Raw genomic sequence first — 23,069 nt, forward strand, 5'->3', positions numbered from 1 at the left:
CCCACTTCTCTGACACCATCTGAATAGTTCAAAGACTGATTCCAAAGGGCATGCGTGTTTGGGGGCGGGGTTCTCCACACCAAAACACCAGTGACGCTCAGACACAAGGTCAGTGTTGGAGCATTGAACTCAATCCTGACACTCTCTACCTGGAGACAGCATCCGATTCCACGGGTTAAGGGCTCAGTCTCACAAGTCTGTCCCCGACATCCAAAGGGATGCCAGTCACAAGCCCAAGTGTCACCTGTGCTCCTGACTGGCTGGCTATGAATCAGATTGCCACAACCCCCTCCTTCGGTTCAATTAATTTACTACAACGACTCACAGAACTCAGAGACGCATTTTACTCACTTGATCACTGGCTCATTATAAAAGGATATAATGCAGCAACCAGCCAGTTGGAAGAGATGCATGGGGCAAAAACTGGGGCCTCTCTAGGGCCGCCACTCTCCCCAAACCTTCATGTGTTCACTGGCTGGCAAGCCTGAGAACCCTGTCTCTTAGGTTTTTAAGGAGGCTTCATTACATAGGCATGACTGATTAGGTCGGTGATCACTGGCAGTTTGCACCTCCAGCCCCAGCCTGTCTCTGGAGGTCATGGGTGGGTTTGGAAGTTCCAGCTCTAAACACGTGGCTGGAGCCCCTGGCAACCAGCCCTCACCCTTAAGGGCTTTTCAAAAGTCACCTCATCACCATAACAAAGGACACCTTTATCAGTCTCAACACCAGAATCCCAAGTGTGGGAATCTGTGAGACCAAATATATATTTCTTATAATAAATCACAATGTCACCATGCATAAATTAGCCTTTATCAAATCTTAAAACTTTTGTGCTTTAAAACATACCATCAAGAAAGTAAAAAGCCTACAAACAGGGAGAAAATATTTGTAAACCATTTATTTGATAAAGGAGTTGTACGAGAATATATAAAGAACACTCACTTATGACTTGATAAAATTTTAAAAATGGGCAAAGCATCTGAAGACATTTCTCCAAAGAAAATATGTGAATGGCCAATAAGCACTTGATACAATGTTTACATCATTAGCTGTCAGAGAAGGCAAATCAAAGCCTTCCCCACCCGCCCCTCCCCCACCCAGCAATGAGATAGAATTCGTATTCCCTGAGGGGCTATACATTTAAAAAGATTATAACAGGGGCTCCTGGGTGGCTCAGTCTGTTAAGTGCCTGACCTTGGTTTCTGCTCAGGTCAGGATCTCATGGTTCCTGAAATGGAGCCATGGGGGCAGGCTTCATGCTGACAGCACAGAGACTGCTTGGAATTCTCTCTCCATCTTTCTGCCCCTCCCCCCAACCTCTCTCTCAAAAATAAATTAAAAAAAAAAAAAGATCATAACAAATGTTGGTGAAGATAAAGAGAAATTAGACCCCCATACACAGCTCATGGAAACACACGATGGTGCAGCTGCTTTGGGAAGCATTCGGACACCTCCTCAAATACTTAACCATCAGAACCGATACAACATGGATGAACCTTGAACACGAAGTCAAAGACGCCAGTCACAAAGGAAGCGCATATGGTCTAGTCCACATATACGAAATGTCCAGAATAGGCAAATGCATAGACAGGAGGTAGATGGGTCACTGTGGAGCCAGGGCACAGGGGTGCTGGCTCCGGGGCTCCCCAAAACACCATGTTTGGCCACATGCTGCTGACAGAATTCAAAGGCAGATAAATGAGCAGTGGCAAAACGGGAAAGGATTTTATTTCAGGGAGGCCAACACCAGGAAGACAGTGGACTAGTGTCTCAAAGACTGTCCCCTAAGTGCTGAAGATACTTCCAGGTTGAAATGTTTTTTTGTTTTTTTAATGTTTATTTATGTTTTTGAGGTGGGAGGCAGAGAGAGGGAGACACAGAATCCAAAGCTCTAGGGGCGCCTGAGTGGCTCAGTCAGTTAAGCATCCGACTTCGGCTCAGGTCATGATCTCACAGTCCGTGAGTTCGAGCCCCACGTTAGGCTCTGTGCTGACAACTCAGAGACTGGAGCCTGCTTCAGATTCTGTCTCCCTCTCTCTCTGACCCTCCCCCGTTTATGCTCTGTCTCTCTCTGTCTCAAAAATAAATAAACATTAAAAAAAAAAATTCAAAGCTCCAGGCTCTGAGCTGTCAGCACAGAGCCCAATGCGGGGCTCAAACCCAGAAACTGAGTGCAAGATAATGACCTGAGCTGCTGAAGTCAGATGCTTAACCGATTGAGCCACCCAGGTGCCCCACTTCCAGGTTTATATAAGAATGTGACACAAGGTCGGCAAGAACATGCAGGTGGACAGTAAAGGGCTGGTCTATCCCTGTCTTGGGGTCAGCCACACAGCTGACAGTTCCTATTGCTTGCGGGGGAGTTTCTGTCCCTATCACACAATGCTTTGCCCACAGGGCCTGGGTTGAGACCAGCTGGAGGGAATTTAGGCAGAAAGTACAGATGGACTTGGAATCCTCTTTAAAGAACTCAGGGCTGGGGCACCTGTAGGCCATGGGGAGCGGCTCTTAATGGGTATGGGGTTTCTTTGGAGGAGAATGAAAAGATTCTAAAATAGACTGTGGTGCTGCACGCATGACTGTGAACCTACCAAAAACCACTGAATTATACCCTTATGTGGGTGAATTGTAAGTATGTGTGAATTGTAAGTATGTGAGTTCTAGCTCAATAAAGCTGTTCTGTATATTAACCATGTGGCGAGGAAGCTTTCTTGGGTGATGGCTATATCACCACAGTGACTGTGACATTTCATGGGTGTATACATACATCAAAAAATTTTTTTAATGTTTATTTTTGAGAGAGAGAGAGAGAGTGCGGAGGAGGGGCAGAGAAAGAGGGAGGCACAGAATCTGAAGCAGGCTCCAGGCTCTGAGCTGTCAGCACAGAGCCCAACACAGGGCTCGAACTCATGAACCGTGAGATCCTGACCTAAGCCCAAGTCGGACGCTTAACCGACTGAGCCACCCAGGCACCCCCAGAAGCTTTTTATCTTGATGAAATCCCAATAGTTGGGTTTTGCTTTTGTCTCTCTTGCCTCAGGAGACATATCTAGAAAAAAGTTGTTTCAGTTGCCGTCTGGGGAGATTACAGCCTGTGTTCTCTTCAAGGATTTTTATGGTTTCACATCTCACGTTTTAGGTCTTTAATCCATTTTGAGTTTATTTTTGCGTATGGTGTAAGAAAGTGGTCCAGGTTCATTCTTTTGCATGTCGCTGCCCAGTTTTCTCAGAACCATTTGTTGAAAAGACTTTTTCCCATTTCATATTCTTTCCTGCTTTGGTGAAGCTTAATTGACCATACAGTTTTAAACAGTTTGATGTATGGGGGCTGTCCGACTTTGGCTCAGGTCATGATTTCGTGGTCCGGGAGTTCAAGCCCCACATGGGACTCTGTGCTGACAGCTCAGAGCCTGGAGCCTGCTTTGGATTCTATGTCTCCCTCTCTTTCTACCCCTTCCCTGCTTGTGCTCTCTCTGTCTCCCTCTCAAAAATAAACATTTAAAAAAAAAAAAGATAAAAAGCTTCTGCACAGCAAAGGAAACAAAACTAAAAGGCGACCAATGGAATGGGAGAGGATATTTGCAAATGACTTATCAGATAAAAGGTTAGTATCCAAAATCTATAAAGAACTTACACAACACCCCAAAAAAACAGCCCAATTAAAAAATGTGCAAAAGGAATGACCCAACATTTCTCCAAAGAAGACCAACAAACATGTGAAAAAATGCTCAGTATCACTCAGCATCAGGGAAATGCAAATCAAAACCAGGAGAGAGCACCTCATGCCTGTCAGTCAGAATGGCTACAATAAAAACACACAAGAAACAGCAGGTGTTGGTGAGGATGTGGAGAAAAAGGGACGCTCTTGCACTGTCGGTGGGAATGCACTATGGAAAACAGTATTGAGGCTCCTCAGAAAATTAAAAATATAAGTACCCTACGATCCTGTAATAGCACTATTGGGTATTTACCAAATAAACAAACAAATAAGTAAAACACTAATTCAAAGGGATACCCGCACCCCTATGTTTATTGCAGCATTATTTACAACAGCCAAACTAAGGAAGCAGCCCAAGTGTCCATTGAGAGATGAATGGATAAGGAAAATGTGGTACAGGGGCTCCTGGCTGGCTCAGTCAGTAGAGCATGTGACTCATGATCTCAGGGTTATGAGTTTGAGCCCCATATTGAGGGGGAGAGTTCACTTTAAAAAATTAAAGAGGGCGGGGCAAACCAAGAAACAGACTCTCACTATAGAGAACACACTGCTAGTTACCAGAGGGGAGGTGGGTCGGGAAATGGGTCTAATGGAATGGAGATTAAGGAGGGCACTTATTGTGATGAAAAAAATGTATAAAACTGTACAATTTATGTACTTTTGTAAACCAAGGAAATTCAAGGATTTTTTTTTTTTAGTTTATTTATTTATTTTAGAGAGGCAGAGGGCAAGAGCAGGAGGGAAAGAAAGAGGGAGGGAGAGAGAGAGGATCCCAAGCAGGCTCCACACTATCAGCACAGAGCCCAATGAGGGGCTTGAACTCACGAACAATGAAATAATGACCTGAGCCGAAACCAAGAGTCAGATGCTTAACTGACTGGGCCACACAGGCGCCCCTAAAACTGTACAATTAAAAAAAAATTTTTTTAACGTTTTTTTTTTTTAATTTTTTTTTTAACGTTTATTTATTTTTGACACAGGGAGAGACAGAGCATGAACAGGGGAGGGTCAGAGAGAGGGAGACACAGAATCCGAAGTGGGGTCCAGGCTCCAAGCTGTCAGCACAGAGCCCAACGTGGGGCTTGAACTCACGGACCATGAGATCATGACCTGAGCCGAAGTCAGACGCTTAACCGACTGAGCCACCCAGGCGCCCCTAACGTTTATTTATTTTTGAGAGACAGAGACAGAGCACAGATGGGGAGGGGCAGAGAGAGACACAGAATCTGAAGCAGGCTCCAGGCTCCGAGCTGTCAGCTCAGAGACCGACACGAGGCTCGAACCCACAAACCATGAGATCATGACCTGAGCTAAAGTCAGACACTTAACCGACTGAGCCAACCAGGCGCCCCTAAAACTGTACAATTTAAATATGTGCAATTTGTTATACATCGATCACACCTCAATAAAGCTGTTTCTAAAAATCACCTATAACGAGCATCTAGAAATAAATCCCATTCACAACATGATATGTCCTTCCAATCTCTCCTTTATGAACACACACGGTTTACTTTACGAAGCAGGATGATCCTTCCTTTTTTCCACATGGTGATATAGCATGAGCAACTTTCCAAGTCATTAAATTACTCTGTTTAATGGCCACATAGCAGTTTACGTTCAGGAATGTAGTTAATGTGTTCCTGTGGGCTTCAGGGCTCCCCTTTCTAACCTGAGCTGGGACAGACTTCCATGCTACCCCACCCCCAACCCCCGGCCTGGCCTCCTCTGGAAGGAGCCTGCAGCACTCAGCAGGCCAGTCTTCCGCCTGGCAGGGAGCCCGTGGGAACCAGCCCCCGGCCAGCTGCTTGTTGCTGGCCTTCCTGCCTCCTCTTACCGCCCCGGGGTGGCACCCAGTACCGAGTAGGTCTTGTGTGGTGGTGGGCCTGTATACACCCCCTTCCCCCCACACCCTCCCCCCTCCAGTGTGGTGTGGGCCTCACACAGGCCCGGAGGGACAGAAGAAATCGCCTGAGTCCCAGCCTAGCGCTGGCCAGGGCCTGGTAGTGATCATCAGACTTCTTAGTCACATGTTCCACTAAAATAATTTTACATGCTCAGCATGTTTTTGTTTTTAAGTAAGCTCTATGCCCCCAAGATCAAGAGTCACATGCTCCACAGACTGAGCCAGCCAGGTGTCCCCCCCCCTCAAAATAATCTAGAGCACTCATCTACCTCTTGCATTAAAACAATTTTTTTTAATGTTTTATTTATTTTTGAGAGAGAGACAGAGCAAGCGGTGAGGGGCAGAGAGAGAGGGAGGGAGACACAGAATCGGAAGCAGGTTCCAGGCTCTGAGCTGTCAGCACAGAGTCCGACACGGGGCTCAAACTCATAAACCATGAGATCATGACCTGACCTGAAGTCAGACTCTTAACCGACTGACCCACCCAGGCACTGCTATGTCTTGCATTTTTAAGCTGATCCCAGGGCACCTGGGGTGGTTCAGCTGGTTGGGCATTTGACTCTTGGTTTCGGTCAGGATCTCATGGTGTGTGAGTTTGAGCCCTGCATCAGGGCTCTGTGCTGAGGGTGTGGAGTCTGCTTGGGATTCTCCCTCTCCCTCTCTCTCTCTGCCCCTCCTCTTGCTCACTCTTTCTCAAAATAAATTAATGAACTAAAAAAAAAAAAAAAAAAAAAAAAAAGCTGATCTCTAAAGTAGTATCACAAGCTTAACAGATACAAAGTGTATGATTTGGGACAAACTGTTTACCTGCCTTAAACAGATTTAAGGATGAAGCTCTAACTTGTTCAATGTACAGAAAATGCCTACTGTGTAACCTAATTAGCCAAGCCAGCCCTTGTTGGCAAATTGGCCAATTCAGAATTCATCTCCACCAGAAAATATATATATCTTTTTTGTTTTTTAAGTTTAAATCCAATTGTCAGCACAGGGACAACTGTTGGTTTTGAATTGTGATTCAAGCTGAGAACTGGACAGATTGGTAAGTAGGGAGGTAAGCGGGACGGATGGATGGATGGATGTCTGCACAGGAGGACACACAGATGTGGAGCCCTGCTCTGCATCGGTCAGTGGAATACTCTTGGGTCACCTTATACTTTGTTGTCAACCTCCCCCGCAGTGCTGCCTGTTCTCAGCACATGCCTTCAGTGGCCCTGAGGTTTCTGCACTGTGGGTGCCACGGCAGAATGGTCCCAGGAGCGGACAGGTGTTTCTCTCTTGTGCAGTGAATGGACAGCCCATCAGGGAGGGTGGTAAAGGAGGGCCAGCAAGGCTGAGTCTTGGGGAGAGAGCGTGTGCACAGGGGTCCTGCCACTGTCCCAGCTTGTGTCCACTGTGATGCCTCCCCCAGCGTTGGGGACCATGCAGCAGGCACTGCTCCCAAGGGGGATGGGAGACTTCTGCCCTTTCTCCCTCACCTGGAGAGGGAAAAACGCCTCCTCGGTTGCCTGCCGGGGCTCCTGCTCTGACAGGCCTGGGGGAGTTGCGCTCGCACGCAGAGATGGCCTAGGTCTCCTGGGGGAGCTAGTGAGCTGCTGGCCCCTCGATGCTTGGCAGGCTCTGGGCAAAGCTGTGTCGGACCAGAACCCTCTTCTACTAGCCACCAGACACAGGCCTGGATCTGGAGGGGGGCCGTCCCTGCGGACAGCACAGGGAATCACTCTTTCCGGATGCAGTCAGCTTCCCAGGGAGGAAGGTCTCAAGATGAAGAAGCCCCAGCAAGTTTCTTATGACTCCGTGCACTTTGCATTCAGAAGCTGAGGTCCTGTGATTGCACTGACCATTTCCACAGGGGGCTCATGAAATGAATATCTGGGCAGAAGGAAGAGGATGCACCCAGAGTGCCCGGAGGAGGGAAATCCTAGCCTCTGTGCTGACACGTGCAGTCGGCCCTGGGTTTCCTGGCAGCCAGGGCTAAAAGGGAAATGGGTATTGCTAATGGAGTTTCCTGTGACTCTTCAGGGAATCCGGAATGCTTTCTCTTTCTAGTTAATTTCTCTTCTAACATGCACAAATTACTCAGTTACAACTTTATATGAGCAAAGGAAAGGGACGTTGTTGAAGGAAGCCTAGTAACCTCTTTATCTACCAGATTCAACTTAATCCTTTAGACAATCAATATTCTGCCCCTCCCCCACTTTTATAGCAAATGAGGAACTGAGCTAGAGGAGCAAAGCGACGTTCCCAAGGACAGTCACTGGGTACAAGGAGGGCTGGATCCCAGCTGGCCTGACTCCCAGTGTGTCCCCACCACCCTGCCCTGTGCAACCTGGGGGCTCAGCTCCTGGGGACAAGGCATGCTGACCTGAGCACAGCTCAGACCTCCGGGAAGGCACAGATACGGCAAGGACAGTGCTGGCCTACAGGAGCATCAGTGTGAGTTAGAAACAGCAGCCAATGGCTTGCCACCCACCAGCGTGGAGGGCAGAATGAAGCCGACAGCCCGAGTGGGTCCCTCCATCAGGGCACAGCCTCACAGCCCAACCTCAGCAGCTGTGCTTTTTGGTAACATTTCACCTGTCAGGTTCACATGTTGCTTCTTTCCCTGAGCAGCAGGGAGGTGGACAGCAAGAAAGACCAAACACAGTGTCCTGCCCCCAGTCTGTGACAAGGCCATAGGAGGAGCCCAGAGATGTGACACAGAGCACCAGCATCCACTCTCCAAAGCAGACAGAGGGCAGAGTTACCTTCTCAAGTTCTTATGGAGTTGGGGGCACCTGGGTGAGTCAGTCGGTTAAGCATCTGACTCCTGATTTTGGCTCAGGTCATGATCCGACAGTTCATGAATTCGAGCCCCCCATTGGTGCTGTCAGCACGGACCCTGCCTTGGATCCTCTGTCCCTCTCTTTCTCTGCCCCTCCCTTGCTTGTGCTTAATCTCTCTCTCTCAAAAATAAACATAAGCAAACAAACAAACAAATTTAAAAAACCCATAAAGTTCTTACGGAGTTGAAATGAGCTGTCGTACTGCGTGAAATCTCAGAGCATGCTTTGTCTTCAGAGCCAGTGTCTGGATGAGGGTCTGTTGTCCCAGCAGAGCTCATCCCAGGAGACAGGGTGGGGGAGTTAGGGGGAAGCCTGTCTCTTGCTCCCACCTCCCCTGTTCCCCTGCCCAGGCTGCACTGCTTGGGAGGCAGCCCTGGGTGCTCATGGGGCTGGGGGGTGGGGGGGTTGGGTACAGCGATGAGTCTGTCTGCAGACCGCCCTGACTGGGGCAGCAGAGATGGGGTGAAAGCTTGTGGGGCCTTGTCACCCACCAGGAGGGCTGGGTCGCGGGACCCTGGGGGGACGGCAGCCACCAGCATGGAGCCCTGTGCCCGGCACAAAGTTGCTGGTCCATAAATTAGATGAAGTAATTGGCTGGGAAGGCAGTCCAATCCTCCCCAATTCAACTCAATGAAGCAGGGACTGAGTGCCCTTCTGCAGGGGCCTGTCACCCCGGGAGCTTTTGAAAACACCAGCCTGTGTCATTAACCCCGTGAGGGCGTGGCCGGCCCTCTTTATAGGTGTGAGATCTGAAAGGTTCTGGGGTTTGCCCATGACATGCTGCCGGTATGTACTGGGGGCGGCATGGGAGGTGAGGCCTAGTCATGCTCCCCTGAATCGCTGCCAGCCTCCAGCCACGGTGCCCAGGCCAGCTCCAGAGCCAGGCCCCCTCAGCCCAGGGGGCCAGCAGAGGGGACACAGGTGGGGTGAGCCCCTGTCCTGGTCTGTATGCCACTTTCCCACATCCTGGGAGCCCCTCAGCCGCAGGCAAACCAGGGTACAAACTCGCCAGGCTCTCCACCAAACCCCAAATTCTCCCGGTGGACGTCTGCACCCGGCCCTCCGTGCAGAGGCCTCCACTCTGTCCCACTCAGCTTCCATCTGCAGGCAATGACCTCTGTGGGCCTACACGGGAAAACACGTCCTGGAGAGCTCGGGGACCAGGGACAAGCGCGCTCCCCCATGGCTGCATCCCACGTCCCCCTCGGAGCCCGAAGCGGAGACCATTCTGGAGGGGGAGTGGCTGGCTCACTCCTTCCTCCTCACTCGCAGATCTCTCCCATAAGGCAAGAAAGAAATCCACGTGTTCCTGTTTAATCCCCCAACTATGCTTCCAGGTGGGTGGCTCAGGTGAGCCAAGTCCGAGAATATCTTGCACAAGGCAGGTTGTAATCGGGATCTGCTTGGCTCTGAAACCACAGAGTGTCAGCTGGCAAAGACCCTGCCCTTTGACCTTAAGCCTGTGTCTTTTCCATTAAAACTACACTGCACTCTGACCTTAAAAGTCATTTGGGGGGCGCCCAGGTGGCTCAGTCGGTTGAGCATCTGACTTTGGCTCTGGTCACGGTCTTGTGGTTCGTGGGTTCGAGCCCCACGTCGGGCTCTGTTGCTGACGGCTCAGAGCCTGGAGCCTGCTTCAGATTCTCTGTCTCCCTCTCTCTCTGCCCCTTCCCTGCTCGCACTCTGTCTCCGTCTCTCAAAAATGAATAAACATTAACACAAAGATAATGAAAAAAACATTTGGGGGGTGGGGGGCGCCTGGGTGGCTCAGTTGGTTAAGTGTCTGACTCTTGATTTTGGCTCAGGTCATGATCTCATGGTTTGTGAGTTCGAGTCCTGAGTCGGGCTCTGGGCTGATAGCTTGGCTCCCTCCCAGATCAGGACACCAGGAAGGCATGAGGTTACTGTGCTAAGCGTGGGTCCTGGGCTGAGGGCACCCCGCAGGACTGCAGTCCTTGCTGGGGTACCTCCAATGAGCAGAGAGGCATGGCAGCCTGTCTGGACAGGACCCAGCACCCCTCGGCTCACCCTAGGTCAGGGCTTCCAACCCTACCCTTGTCGGTGCTCCAGCCCCGCGTCAGCGGGTGAAGCCTGTGGACTCCTCAGAGGAATGGTGTTAAGTAAGTAAGTGGAAACATGCAGGCTAAGGGGGAAACCTATTGCATTAGTTTGCAAGGACTGCTTGAGCCACAGAAATGTGCGGCCTTCAAGTTCTGGAGGCAAGTCCAGGATCAAGGTGTCGGCAGGCCCATGCTGTTGTCACACTAGGGAAGAGTCCATCCTGGGCCCCTCTCCTATGTTTTTTCGTTTTTTTGATTTTGTTGTTGTTGATTTATTTTTGAGGGAGAGAGACAGAGACAAAGCATGAGCGGGGGAGGGCAGAGAGAGAGGGAGACACAGAATCCGAAGCAGGCTCCAGGCTCCGAGCTGTCAGGACAGAGTCCGACGTGGGGCTTGAACCCACGAACTGCGAGATCATGACCTGAGCAGAAGTTGGAGGCTTAACCGACTGAGTTGCCCGGGTGCCCCTCTGCTGTCTTCTGATAGTGCCCTGGCCTGTGGGGTATAGCTTCAACATTCCCCGTGTGTGGGCCTGTGTCCACATCTGCCCTCTAAGGACACCAGTCAGATTGGGGTAGGGGCCCACCCTACTCTGCTATGACCTCACCTTAACTGATCACATCTGCAAAGACCCTCTTTCCAAAATGGCTACTATCTAAGGCACTGGGGGTTGGTGAGGACTTCAACATAGGAGTTGGGGACACGGTTCTGCCTGGAACACCTATGAAATATTTTAGAAACCAAATTTATAATCTGTACCTTTACGTCCATGCTTCTCTACTCACACATTAGTAACGTGATCTGGTGGCCAAAGAATTACTATAATTTGGACACACACAGTCATGAGTTTGTGTAACTTCAAGGTATTTATGATTGTAATGCCATGAAAGCATCCAGAGAGAGTCATGGAGGCTGCTGATACCAGTGGGGTGTTTCCCTATGTTCCCATTGAAGAAAGTGCTGTCATCAAGGGATTCTTAAAGTTAAGGGTGTTAATTTTTTCCCCATTCAAGCGCACAGACCCAAATTCGATCCTGAATCCCAGGTTGACAGCTTCTGTCCAAACCCAAGCCCACAGCCCAAGGTGGCAACCAAGCAGGTGAAAAGCCAGAGCAGCTTGGTGTCCCCGCTGGAAATCGGCCCCGGGCACACCTGCCTCTGGGGCAGGGCACAAGGCCAGCAGGTGCTGTGTGGCCAGAGGCTGGAAGGTCAGGTGGGGCACCACGCTGGGGAAGTCGGCCACCTCCAAGGCCACCTGTGTTGTTGCAGAAGACTGTTCCCCTCCTGTGGGGCAGGGGCTGGGACGATGGACTTTGTTTCTTACCGCACAAAATACCCACCTACTGACAACCCAGAAGAGCTCTTTCTGAGCTGCCTCATTAAAGATCATTGCTGCTTGCAAGGCTCCTTCTTTCCCCAGCAGGATTTACATACAGCCTTGGGTGTTGAACAGGGATGGTCTCCACATGGCGTTGGGGTTGGTGGTCTGGGCTTGCCCCTCATCGGCTCCCGCTCTGGGAGGAGGGATAATCCGCCACCATTCCTGGCCCCGGGGAGGCTGACAGTGCTTCCCGTGGCCTTCTTGTCCACTTTTCCACATCAGGAACTACAACATAAATGCTCTGACAGTCACCTTGAGACGAGGTTCCCAAGGACTTCTTACTCCATCACTGATGGGCTCCCCTCCCCAAAGCTCCATCCCAGACACGGTCTGGCCCCTGGGTGTCCAAGGAACCAATACAATTGGGTGTGCTGGCCAGAGACTGGGTGCAAATCCCACATCCACCACTGGGAGGATGGCAGCCATTCTCACTGAAGCCAGGCTCTCCGGGTGCCCAGTGTGGTATTTAGTGCTTTACAGAACCTGACCTCAATTCCATTAGCCCTGCCATCACTGAACTGGGGACACGCGCGCACACACACACACACACACACACACACACACTCAGACCCACAGCCAGCTGGTTCTACCCCCTGCCGCTACCAGTGTGAGCCCGTGGGGAGGAGCTTCAACCTCTTGCCTGGTTCCTCACAGGGGCAGGAGTGGGCAGTATGAGGGCTGGGTGTCCCTCCCAGGGTTGTGCCTGGGGGCCGCGGAGGCAGCTGGGAGGGCGTCTCTGCTCGGCTGTTCTAAGTGTGCCATCTTTTTGAGATCGACTCACTAGTTCAAGTGATGCTTGTTGAACCTGGTGAGAAATGAGTTGTGACACTCCTGGGGCATCTGAATCAGCTCTTCATGCCGTTAAAGGTCAGTTTGGGTTCCGGGGGCCTGCACACCGCCGAGGTTCCGAGCACCCGCTGCCCTGTCCCCTCGTTCACATGAGCCGCGAAGGCTCATGAAGGGACATCACGGACGGGAGCGTCAGAGAAGCCACCTTGGGCTAAGTAATGCTGGTCCCTGGGGCCATGACACCAAGCTACCCCTCGACCAGGGCTCACAGAGATGAGTGCATTTAGAGTTCCCCTCACAGGGGCTTTTCAGGAAAGCAATCTGGATTCTGCTGCTGAAATAATCCGAGGAAAGGAACCTCTCATCTGGGTGCCGGAGGGTCCCTGGGGAGGGGGTCTCCGCACCCCCCCAACTCACCAGAGGGGCAGACGCCAGTGAGTGGGGGGTAACTTCGAGCCCCGGCTAGTGGGGCCAAATCCAAGTCTGGCCGCGCCTTGGGTCCGAAGACTGGTCCCAGCACCCCGGGGAAGAAGCAAGGTTTCAAGATTTTTCTCAGCTCTTTTATTAAGTTAGAAACAGAAGGAACACAACTCGGGGGACACACCACTGCAAGGCCCGCTGTGCTGTGCGCGAAGTGTGGTCACTCCACCTTGGCTGTCCTGCAGCCCGGGGCCTCCGGCGGGTGGCTTCCCCGCCACCCGCCTTCCCGGCCTCCCTGGTGGAGCCATCTCCCGGAGCAAAGGAGGCCAGCCTCTGCTGTGGAAGGGCTTGTGGCCTCCAAGGGACCCGGGAACGCACTCCGCTTCCAGCTTTTCCCCAAGTGGCAGCCGATCGATGATGCCCAGTGCCCGGTGCTCCGGGGTGGGGGGCAACCTAGCCCCCGAGAGATGCCTACAGGCCCAGCGGCAGCACAGAGGTCCTGTGAGGGGGCAGGGCGAGACCACAGACAGCAAGTGCTTTGTGATGTGGCCCCACCACCAGTTCAGCCTGCTCCGGGGCCCCAGTCCTGAACCGGCCAAGTAGCACCGAGTGGACAGCAGGCAGCTGGCAGGCGGCCGGGGAAGCCACAGGTTTGGTGCAGGCCCCTTCCCCCTCCAGTGGTGCCCCGGGGACTGGCAAGGGATGAGCCAGAAGCCCGAACACCAGGTGCAAGCTGACCCCTCCAGAACCCCAGATACTGGGGATGTGCTGGTGAGGGACCCAGTGGCTGGGGAGGTGGAGAAATGAGCGAAGGACTGGCAGTTCTCTCGGGGACCACACTTGCCTTTTGCAGCTCAGGGAGCAAAACGGCCAGCTGGACGCCGGGGGTCACGGGCCTTGCTGCTGTCCTCCATGCTAGTGGGCTCCAGAGTGGGTGCCCTAAGGTGACCCTGGGGTCCCCAGCTCACACCTGCTCCGGGTCTAAGGGCCCTCACGGTCTTGTCGGGAGATGATGGGGTCATTGCCACCTCTTGGGACCGGCAGGCTCTGAGGGGGGCACCCTCGTCTAACAGGACACAGGCCCCTGAGTCCCACTGCGATGGGGCACGAGTGTCCCTCTGCACCTGGCACAGCTGCCCTGACTGGGAGGAAGGTGGGGAGGTCACAGAGAGCACAGCCCCACCCTGGGGAGGGGCGCACAAAGGTTTCTGCTTTAACGCTGGGGGGTCTCGGGGCCATTTGCTAACGAAGTCCTGCAGGTGCCATGAGGTCACCCTATGGGTTTCTGCCCCCTACACAGTGTGTCTTCATTTCTCCCAGGTAGCTCTGCTCTCAGTCCTGGTGGACCCGGCTTCCATGAGACCCGACACACCCCGTGCTGGGTGACATTACGGTCACAGCAGGGCGACGAGGCAAAGGCTGTTTTGTCAGTGCTGTGTGACTGCCTGGTGCCACCCACCCCAGCCCGCCCAGGGCTCCTCTCAGCCCCCCGAGCGGGGTTTGCGGCAACAGGCCACGACTCTGCGGATGTGTCTCTGCCCCAAGGCTGAGGGAGTCCTGGGGTCGGTCCACGCCCCTCTGGAAGGTCCTCTCCCCTGCAAACCACCTCACAGAGGCCAAGGCCTCAGGCAGACACACAGGGCTCTCGAGACAGCTTCTCTTCCCTTGTCTAAAGCTCACAACAGCCCCGAGAATGCTGCTCCCAGAGCCGGTGGGGCCGGCTTCCGGCCACTTCAAGTGCTGGTGTGGGGCCGGGCCGGGCTTCCTGCAGTGGCAGACAGGGTCAGGGCCACTCTGGCGGTGAGGGCTGCGGCCGCGGGGTGGGGACAGACACACGGAGTCTGCAGAGGAAAAGAGGGAGGGAGGGAGACAGAGTATGAATCATGCCCACATGGTTCTGTCCTACCCTGGAACAGAGTGATAATCAAGAGACCACTGTGAGGGGCTAGAGCCTGGGGCCCGACAACAGAAGGCCTGGGTGTGAGAAGGCAGCTCTCTCGTTTACCAGCATTGTGGCCCCGAGCCCTGGTCTCCCCTCCTGGAACAGGGGAACTACCCACCTGTCCATTCAGCCACTCCAACCACATACCCGGCACACCCATGAGCCAGCAGGTGCCACACTAGGCCCTGGGGGACAGGAGGGCAAAGAAATCCAGCTGCCGTCTCCTGGATCATCCCCCAGGTGGGAGACACTGCACGCTTGTACCAATAAGTGCATACAGTAATCACAAGTTGACGGAAGTGCTATGCATGAAAAACAAAAAATTATGGATAAGAACCAGGACTTTATTTTGGTGGAGGGTATGGGAAGGTGGCAATAATCTAACCTGAGATGTGAAGGATGGACAGGAGTTTGCCAGAGGGGGAAACAGCAGTCCAGGCAGGAGGGACAGCATGTGCAAAGGTCCTGAGGTAGGAATCTGGCACATTTGAAAATCAAAATAAAGTAGGCCAGTGAGGTGGAAACAGCGAGGGGGCAGACCTGGTCAGAGAGTAGGGGGCAAGCAGGGGTGGGCCGGCCATGTGGTTAGAAGAACGGGCCAGCTGTGGGTGGCAGCCAGCACATTCATTCACGCCCTCAACAGACATTCACTGTGCAGCCCATCGACCTGGGCCATGATATAGGCTGTGGTGGCTGACGGTGGTGAATGAGGGGTGACCCTGTGGCCACCGAGCTCACACTCCAGTGCCAGCTTCCCAATCAATGCAGCGCCTGCTCTCTCTGAGCTTCAGCTTTTCCTGGGGAACACGAGGGGATGGATCTCAGCCTCCCGGAGAGGATGATGTGGTCTAATGCACGTGGAAGGCTTTGTGCAGAACCTCCTTGGAGCAGGTAAGAGAACCCAGCAGCTGGCCATCACGGTCATCTTCAAAGCATAACCCATTGTGACAGCTCAGCATGACCCTGCGTGAGTTTGCGTGGAGATGTGGCTGTGGATGTGTGTCAGGAAGGGACACCCTCGGCTGGAGCCAGCAGGCAGAGGAAGAGGAAGCTCTTGGGACAGTGGTGGGGCTGTAGTCTACGAGCAGGTTCTCTGGAGTCCTGTGCGGAGGGGGCCGGAAGTTCTCCGGAGGATTTTCGGGCATCCTGCTCGTCCACGCACCATTTCAACACCAGATGCCACTTCCTCTGGCCAGTGCCGTAAGGGCCGTGGGCTCAGAGGTGGCCCTAACCAAGCAGGCCCATTTGTGCCTGGGACACGGATGATGTCTGGCCTGCATGATGAGCTGCCCGAAGTAGGTGTCACGGTGGCTCCGGAGAGGCACAGATAAGCCAGCCCTTGGCACGGGCAGGGGGAGCCCTCCAGAAAGCCTGCGTGTCCTTCCAGCCAACAGGCAAAGAGGCAAGACGCTCTCTGCAGAACATCAACGAATGATGACGCCATTCTTGGTTTTAGAGCTTTGGTTCTATTTAACCAGCATGCTCGTGTCCACTGCACAGCCGTGTAAGAACTACACACATAAGGGGCTTTTACCTACTTGTCAGTCTGCACGTACTCAAGTAACATTTAAAAATTCAAGCCAGCACTGGAATCCGTGGGGCTTTCTTCTTTCAAGTGGGGTATACCTTCCCTCCCTCCCTGCCAAGGCTTCTAGAAGGTTGACTTGAGCTCTGTGGGGTCAGCACTCCCCAGGTGGTAGGCAGAGCAGCCACTGCTCCCTCAGCGGGGCTGGCGAAGGCCCTTCACAAGCGAGAAGCTGGGTCATGAGGCTTCTAGGACCCCGAGATACTCTTAAGGTGGCAAACCTAAACCTTGGGCCTGTCTGCCCCACACCCTCCGGACGCATGAGGCAGATGGGGCAGGGTGCTGTTCCCCTCTAGGCAGGGCCCCACTGCTGCCCCAAACCAAACCTCTGAGCCACCCATGAGACCCCGACCTGGGGAACGGGGGCCCCTCTGGGCTGTCCCTTGTTGCTGAACACAAGACTGCACCTAGGGGCACCCTGAAAGGCTGAGGAACTGGGGAGCCACACTGGCTGGCTCCTGAATTCCCTCCCAGCCCACACAGCTGCCTCCAGACTGGGACAGCCATGGGCCACCCCAAATTTTGGCAGGTGCTTCTCTGAGGCCTAGTCTCCTCATCTGTGAGAGGGGACACTCCTCCACCTTGCAGAGACAGGGCGTCAATGGTCACCCTGCCCGCACACACAACAGGTTTGCCCTGCTGGACTGCAGCAAGGGAGGGCACTTCCGTGCTGATCCCAGGCCTGGCATGGGGCCAGCCCTGGCAAACACAAGCCCAGTGAAGACTCCAGGTGCATGGATGGATGCATGGACAGACAGATGGAGCTGATGTGTTTCAAGAGGCCTGAACTCTTGCCCGGGCTCCTTTCTCAATACACCAGGCCCGTCCATGTAGGTCTGCGCTCTGGGATTTCCTCTCGGTGGTGATTTCTTTGAAGGCAGGACAGAATGTGCGGAATTGCCCTCTGATGGCAGTGACCGAGCCCCTCGTGGGGCCCCGAGGGGGACTAACCGGCTCAGCCTTTCCCAGAGCTGGGATTGGAGGCCCCTCCGCCCCCACACCCCAAGTGGCTGGGGCCTAACAATGCCTGTGCAGAGATGAGCTCCTGGTGGCCTGGATGCCTGCACGACATGCTGGGTGGGGGTCAGGGGAGGAGACATGAGGGCAAGGGCTGTGCCTTTAAAGGGCTTGATGGGGGCAGGGGGACTCAGTGGGAGAGAAAAAGAACTTTCGCGGCTGATCTACACTCAGTGAGTAACCCAGGGTAACCCAGCCCGGGCTCCGGGGGCCTGCCATCACCCACATATGTAGATCTGGCTGGGACACTGGGGCTGGTCCTGGAGGTCCGCCCTGCCTTTGACGAGGGCAGGCGGAGCTGATCTGAAGCAGGCAGTGCAGGGCGCGGGAACCACCCAGGGTCAGCCTGGAGGGCAGAGCCTCGGGAGGGGCCGTCTCTCAGGCCCCAGAGGCACTGCGGGGAGGCTGGCTGGTGGGCTGCTGGGCCAAGTAAAAAGACAGTTGAGATGCGGGACAAGAGCTGAAGGCTAAAAAGGCCCTGTGCCTCTGATGCAGATGTTGCTGGTGCAGGAGTTCGGGAAACGTGCAGGCTGGAGCTGCTCAGTCTCACCAGGCAGCGTGGCTCTGGGAGGGTAGGGCCCAGGCGTGGCGTTCCGGTCCCGTCCAGGACCGGCTCCATCTTGGGCAATCAGCCTCTTTGCACCTGCTTCCTCGTCCTGGAGATGGGGCTGACGACAGCACCCCCACCACGGACTGGGCCGGACTGGAGGGACAAGGCCCCTGTTGCACTCAGATGTGCACATACAACGTGCCTCGTGACTATGGGCGATGGACCCTTCTAGAAGAAGGGGCTAGCCCAGGGACGTGGAGAGGGCCCCCACCGCCCAAAGCATCCCCAAACCATCACGGCCACCATCCTTCTGCATCACTGCCTCGCATAAGCGCCAACTCTCAACCTGCCCCTCACTTGGCCTCTTCAAATACTGTGAGTAACATGATTTTCACTCCTGTGTTTGAGATGGCAACACTGAGCTCAGGGGAGTTAGGTAACTGGGGTCAAGCAGCCAGTAAGAGCCAGAACCAAGGAACGATGTGTCCCTGGAACGGGGGAAACTCCTGGAGAGGTAAAGGGCTCATTATGTCCCCTGGCCTGCCCCCACCTCCTCCCACATGGGGATGAACCACTAGTCAGGTCCGTGGGGAGGGGTGAGCACCAGCGGGAGAAGCCCTCAGGCTCCACAGGTGAGCACCCCAGAGTGGAGGAACTGGGGGGGGGTGACAGGAGGCACCACCATTCTCTTAAAGCTTGTGCCCCAGGGGACCAACAACTTGGGCCGCTCAGATTTTTCTCTCCAAGAGGGAGGGAGTAGATTAAAACAAAACAGGACAACTCGGAAGCCCCTATCTATCTAGGCTGGCTTTTGGGGGTCCGAACACCCTGGACGTAGGAGGCGATGCGACCTGGGCCTGCCTGGCTTGTCCCCGTCAAGGCCTTGAAGGCCTGGCCACGCTGGTCTGGCTGGAGCATCTGCTCGCCTGGAGGAGCAGTCCCAGCGAAGTCGGAACCGCTCTGCTGTGCACAGCCTTCGGCATGCAGGCCAGCAGCCACCATGTCACGGAGCAAATTAGGTTTTCAGTCCAGGCTGGCTCCTGAGGGGGTTTCTGTGATCTGCACTGAAGGGGGCACCTGGCCTGAGGGCCGACTTCTCAGAGCTGCCAGAGAGCTGCCAGGGGGGTGCAGAGGCTTCCGGGTCAGCCTCAGAGCTGTGACTGGTCACCAGCCCTCCTGGGTAAGGAGAGCTGGCCTGTGCTGGAGGCAGAGCCTGGGATCTCCCACCGCAGGCCCCAGCCTCTCAGAGCCCCTGGGACCCATGCCTCCTTGCCTCCCACCCCAGAACCTGCTGCTCCTGTCCCAGGTGTGAGGGGTCCAGGAGGAGGACTAAGGGCTGGGACACACAGCCTGGCTTCCCCAGGGCCTGACCAAGGAGGATGGAACCAGAACTCAAACCTTTCCCTTGTGTCTACAAACCCACCAGCCCCTATTCCTGAGCTCCCTGACAGGCTGGCTTGGGACACCCTGATCCAACCTCAGGACTGGCACTGACCCTGCCCCTCAAAGAGGCCAGTCTGGATAAGCTGGTCCTTCCCTCCACTTGACTCTGCACCTGCCCTCAGGCCTTGGGCAAGTCCCTCCTTGTGTCCCCCCCATCCCCCCAAATGGCACCTGTGCCCCTTAGCCCCCAGCATCCAGTGTCACCTCCCCCTTGGGTGAGGATCTCCTGTAATAATGGCACTGAGAACAAGGGTAGGAGCAGTACCTTGGGCAGCGCTCTGCAGCCGTCCTGCCCGGCCATGGTTCCCTCCTTCGGCATGCCGCCCGCGCTGAGGTGGCCTCTCACCACCTCGCAGGACAGGAGCACCCCGCTGCCTCCACCGGGGGCCTGGCCCCACAGCTCCAGCACCCCCCTGGCCCCTTGAGCCCTCTGCCCATCAATCATGTTCCTCACAGGTCCCCGGGGTGCTACTCACGTGTTGGATACACGCTAGAGTCGCCTGGTCTGGGGTGTGGTGTGGGCTTTAGCATTCGTGTTGTAAAGAGGTCTGGCCTTTGCCCCTGGCTTCTGGGAGATGATGGGTCATACCCATTAGACTGTCTCCACCTAAGGCAGGATTTGGGGTGGGCACATCTGCGTGACTTAGGAAAGGGGCTCTGGGTCACGCTGTACCAGCTGACCTGGAGGCAGAGTAACAACGTGGGCCATCAGTCGAGCCTACGTGATGGGGCCCCGGTAAAAACCCCGGACACCTGAGCCTGTGTGAGCCTTCCCGCTGGGGAATATTCTGTACGTACGGTCAGCCACTGATGTGGGCACAGTGACACCATCCTGACCGCGTGGGGAGAGGACCCTGCCCTGTTCGTCTCTGTCCTTGGCTGACCTCAATCTGCATCCCTTCCCTGTACTTGACCGTGACCGTGAAGAGGATGCCCTTATGTGGAGACTGCCCTCGCACTTGGCCGGCTGGCCTCAACTCCACGTGGTGTTGTCTGAGGACTCCAGTGACTCTGACGTGCAGCCATGTCTGGGAAGCACCACACCTGTCTGAGGTGGCTGTCTCCACGTGGCAGGGGGCTGACATGCTTTGCTCAAGGTCAACTGCAAGCAAGGGGCAGAGCTAGGCTGTAGCTCCAGACCCAGAAAGGGGTCCCAGAGCACCCAGCCACTTGCTGCCCTATCCATCGTCCCCTGGAAGGACACAGTGACCCTGACCCAGGTGGAAGGACACAGTGACCCTGACCCAGAGCGGGCCCGGGCCCCGGGGTGCTGGCGGCTCACCTGGCTGGGCCCTGCATGCGCTCCTCACGAAGGCAGGTGTTTCCAGGTGCTGACAAAGGCAGTGGGGATGAGCGAGTAGGGCACCGTGGTGATGCAGTTCCACGTGTCCGACGTAGGGTCATAGCAGTCCAGGGTCTTACACCTCTGGGTCCCGAAGTAGCCCCCCACAACGTAGAGCTTGTTGCCCGAGGCCAGGGCGTGGCAGGACATGCGTTTGGCGGTCATGTCTCCGATCCGCGTCCACTGGTTGGTCTCACAGTCGAAGCGGTAGGCGGAGGCGGCCGTGAACTCGGTGTCACCGCCCATGATGAAGATCTGGCTGCCCAGCACGGCGGCCGCCGTGTACCGCCAAGGCTGGGGGCACTCGGCCTTGATGCTCCACCGGTTCTCCGAGGGGTCGTAGCACTGGACCTTGGACACCATGTCTCGGTGGATGCTGGTCCCCCCGAAAACAAACAGCTTCAGCTTGGCGCTCACCACCGCGGCATTGCTGACGCCGTCCCTCAACGGGGCCACCATGGTCCACTTGTTAGCCCCGGGGTCGTACTTCTCCACCTGCTTCAGGGAGACAGACGGGGAGGCCGGGAAGACGCCTGCCAGGGACGTGTGTCCCCCGACCACGTAGAGGCAGTTCTCCAGCTCGGCAGAGCCGTGGCCGAAGCGGGCAATCAGCATGGGCGCCGCCTTGGACCACTCCTCGTGGACGGTGTCATACACCCACACGTCCTTGGAGACCCCGTTCTCGGAGCCCCGGCCCCCGGTCACGTAGACCTTGCAGCCGATGGCTGAGGCGCTGAACTCCTTGCGGGGGCTGGGCAGGTCCGCCTTGGGGATGATCTCCTTGGCCTTGTGGTCCACCTGGTAGATCTTGTCGCACATGAAGGTCTGGCCCCCCAGGATCAGCAGCGTGTGGCCTGCCTTGCGCGGCCGGGCGCAAGGGCTGGTGACCACCCCGTCGTTCTGCAGGATCTTGGTCTTGCAGCGGAGCGCCTCGTCCACGATGAGCCTGGTACGCTCGTCGGCCATGAGGAGGGCCTCGCCGGAGACGGCCTCCTTGAGGCAGTCGGACGGCAGCAGGGCCAGCCGCACGCTGCGGAGCAGCTCGGGCAGGTGCACCTTCCGCCGCTCGAGGTCGTGCTTCACCCACTGCAGGATGGCCTCGAAGACCACGCGCTCGTCCTCCGTCTCCAGCTCGTCGCTGGAGATGAGGTCCAGCAGGGTGTCCTTGGACAGGCTGTTGAAGTCCTCGCTCTGCCGCACCGCCTCGAAGTGCACCAGGCACATGCGCCACGAGAACTCGTACAGCCGGCGGCACTGGTGAGCGTCCGACAGGAGCATCATGCCCAGGCAGTTGGAGGGGAAGAGGTTCTTCTCCAGGAACTCGGCGGCGGCGTCCCGCACGTCGTGGAACTGCAGCATGTCACCGGCCTCCAGCAGAGACTCGGCGTTCTCCTCGTTGATGACGATGCGGGACGAGTAGGCGAAGTCCAGCAGCAGCTCCAGCACCTCGGGGTGCAGGTTGTCCTGGAAGTTGACCGTGTCGTCCCGGCTCTCCCGCAGGCCGTGGCTGAACATGGCCTCGAAGTAGCGGCTGGAGGCGGCCAGCACGGCGCGGTGGCAGGGGAAGGCACGGTCGCCTGCCCACAGCGTGACGTCCGTGAACATGCAGTGCTTGCGCAGGGTGTTGAGGTGGGCCAGCACGCAGTCAGGGTGGGAGGCTTTGTGGAAGAGGGTGATGTTCATGGACCCCGTGCTGCTCCGCGACTTTCGGGTCTCATGGACGCTGACCGACATGCTGAGGTGACCTGCCAGGGGACAAGGCCACACAAGGTGAGAGGGGCTGGCCCTGTGCTGGCTCACCCTTCAGCCCCTCCTCTCTCAGCTCCGCCCCTCCCCTTGACCACGTGGCCAGAGAACGTGCGGGTGGCAGTGGCTGGTCTGACCTCTGCCCTTCAGAAATTGCTTTTGTTGATTTCGGACCAGCTGTGGAACCTAACATCTCTCTGGCCTGGAGATGAGCCACGTCTGGGTGGCTGTGAGCTGTGGCTGCCCACCCCGGGACAAGAGAACATGCAATATGGTGTCCCTGGGCCACTAAGCAGATAGCAGGTCGGGGCGGTGCTAAGTAGCCTGTGCCCTGGGCCACATCCCACCCT

At 55.4% G+C, this 23,069-nt stretch overlaps 1 protein-coding gene across 2 annotated transcripts in view; it reads right to left on the reverse strand.

Moving 5' to 3' along the window:
- Positions 1-13,220: 13,220 nt before the first annotated feature.
- Positions 13,221-23,069, reverse strand: part of KLHL25 (kelch like family member 25) — a 34,922-nt gene continuing 25,073 nt past the window's right edge. For both annotated transcript variants that reach the window (XM_086711497.1, XM_025919748.2), the window contains exons 2-3: positions 20,914-22,718; positions 13,221-14,935 (exon numbers count right to left, since the gene is read on the reverse strand). In XM_086711497.1, the coding sequence (XP_086567623.1) occupies positions 20,938-22,707 (1,770 nt within the window). In that variant the 5' untranslated portion in view covers positions 22,708-22,718 and the 3' untranslated portion in view covers positions 13,221-14,935; positions 20,914-20,937. The remainder of the gene's footprint in view (positions 14,936-20,913; positions 22,719-23,069) is intronic.

The sequence above is a fragment of the Puma concolor genome, chromosome B3 (genome assembly GCF_028749965.1).
Source record: "Puma concolor isolate L17-30 chromosome B3, mPumCon1.1.hap2, whole genome shotgun sequence".
Taxonomy (NCBI): domain Eukaryota; kingdom Metazoa; phylum Chordata; class Mammalia; order Carnivora; family Felidae; genus Puma; species Puma concolor.